General features: G+C 39.0%; 1 protein-coding gene across 1 annotated transcript in view; it reads left to right on the top strand.

The window, feature by feature from the left end:
• The first annotated feature begins 483 nt into the window (after nt 1–483).
• Nucleotides 484–2,034, top strand: part of LOC138022227 (uncharacterized) — a 7,282-nt gene continuing 5,731 nt past the window's right edge. Inside the window, exons 1-2 of the mRNA XM_068869283.1 lie at nt 484–616; nt 1,123–1,178. Coding sequence (XP_068725384.1) covers nt 1,159–1,178 — 20 coding nt within the window. The 5' untranslated portion in view covers nt 484–616; nt 1,123–1,158. The remainder of the gene's footprint in view (nt 617–1,122; nt 1,179–2,034) is intronic.

Here is a 2,034-nt window from a genome sequence, read left to right as displayed (position 1 = left end):
GCAATCACTGGGCGGCGAACGGACCTGAGTTAAATGGAACACGTTTTTCACCAGATGGAAATTTCCACCGAAATTTCCGGAATTTTTTTGTAAATGGAAAACGCCCTCTACCTCCCTGGCCGGTGAGTCAACCCTTTCTCGAGAAGATTTATTCAAAGAGCCCCTCCCTTGGGAGATTCAGCACATCCACTGTTGTAAAAGATAATCAAAGCAAAGCTATCTCAGCGCCAAGGGAAATAGCTGTTCCTAAAAATAAATTTAATTTATTTACTCGGGACGGGGGTTGACTCAAGGAATTAGTGGAGATGAGGCTACTGTAAACATTTATTAAAGCTAACCTTGGGCCCAATTAAGACTAAACAAAAGTTTTTTGGTCTAATGTTAGCATTTGTAAACGGTAATAAACTTTTAAAAGTTTATTCCTTTGTTCCGCACCCACCCAGAAAGTTCCTCGTCTACGACTTATACCCAGTCTTATTTGAGGTTTTTTTTACCGAGAGTGACTGTGTCACAGGTAGAGTGAGTACATTTGGTCGAACCTTTGTTGATGTGGGATTTATGTGCTTTCCTTCTCGCTAAAATGGGAACTTTCAAAGTTTCTTGAGAAGCAAAAGAGGTACGAAATTGTTTCCGTGCGATTATTTGTCCAAACAAACGGTTCCCTGCACATCGTTGATGAAACAGCGCCGGGAATCGTTGATTTATTTGCTATACTGTAGTTTCGATTACTGCAGTAAACTTGTCTTAATACTTAAGTACGCAAGGTAGTGTTTGTTTTTCAATCTAAGCAATATCTACCAGGCCACCTGTTCCTGTCGGGTGCTTTTTGATTCGAGAGATGCAAATTACCTTACCCTTCAAATCTGGACGTAGATCTTGATGTGGAGTCTTCTTGTTATTGAGCAATGTTGATTATAAACTTCATGTAAGGAATTTGTGTATAAACTGTCAAATTCAATAAAAAAATTCCCGTCTTCTTTACTGTAGAAACTGCTTAAGTCCCGTACGATTGTTGAATCAGATTGATGGTGCTGAATTACTCCATGGAAATTCGAATACGTGACATTGTGCATGGTTTAATATTATTGTCCTTACGTATTCTTTATTTTTCCGTTTATTTAGAACTGTGATTAACTTCCACAAAGCATTTTGGGGAGCATGGATTTACTTTTCTATGTGTAAGTTGATTGATTTGTAAAGAAATCACATAAGTGATTCATGTTTGTGAACGTAACGTAGCTGTTTATTTGTCGATAGTTACCTTGAAAAGGTGACTTTCTGCCAATATATTTGGAGTCTTTGATCTCACACTTGCTGACCAATTTCTGACACCTAAGATGGCCCATCTTCCAGAAATATTTTGCACCAAAATCTGCTAAAGCTTTGTTGGGTGACCATTCCTTGAAACAAGGTTTGAGGATTTTTTTGTCATGTGTTTGTCATGAGCTTGTATGCAGCCCAATTTTTCACATGTAGCATTGGGCATCTGCCAAAAAGGTCCTACTTTAGCACATGCTAAAACATCATTTGGTGACCTTAAACTGTTCTGTTTGTTCATTCTTTTCTGGTAATGTGTGATTCCAGAAAATATCCATACTCCACCCATGGGTAGTTCTTCCGAGTAGACCCCCCCTCTCCCTTGGAATTTCCTTTCCAGAGTGGTCATGTATAACCCCCCACCCCCAGGAATTTCCTATATTCCTTCTCATGGCCTTAATTTGCCACATTTACAGATTATCGACAGTGTACCGCTTAAAATCTTAAGACACAATTTTTTGTAATCTTTGATCTACTTGTAATCTTTTGCAAGGCAATATGTATTTCTTACGCAGGTGGGGCAAGCTTGATAAACTATCAGCAGTCTCTTTTTTGTTAGTCCATCAAGCGAAATGCGCATGGCATGAAAACGGAGGTTAATAAGTCTGTTTGTGTCTGCCGGTAGCTCCACTCACATGCAGACTTGAATAACCAGGTTACGCCTGCATAAAATTAATGCTGATCTAAGACTTGTAACCCCCTCATTTTTCCTGATTT

The sequence above is a fragment of the Montipora capricornis genome, chromosome 10 (assembly GCF_036669925.1).
Source record: "Montipora capricornis isolate CH-2021 chromosome 10, ASM3666992v2, whole genome shotgun sequence".
Classification (NCBI taxonomy): domain Eukaryota; kingdom Metazoa; phylum Cnidaria; class Anthozoa; order Scleractinia; family Acroporidae; genus Montipora; species Montipora capricornis.
The sequence above is the reverse complement of the archived record's forward strand: the minus strand, read 5'-3'. Positions and strand labels throughout refer to the sequence as shown.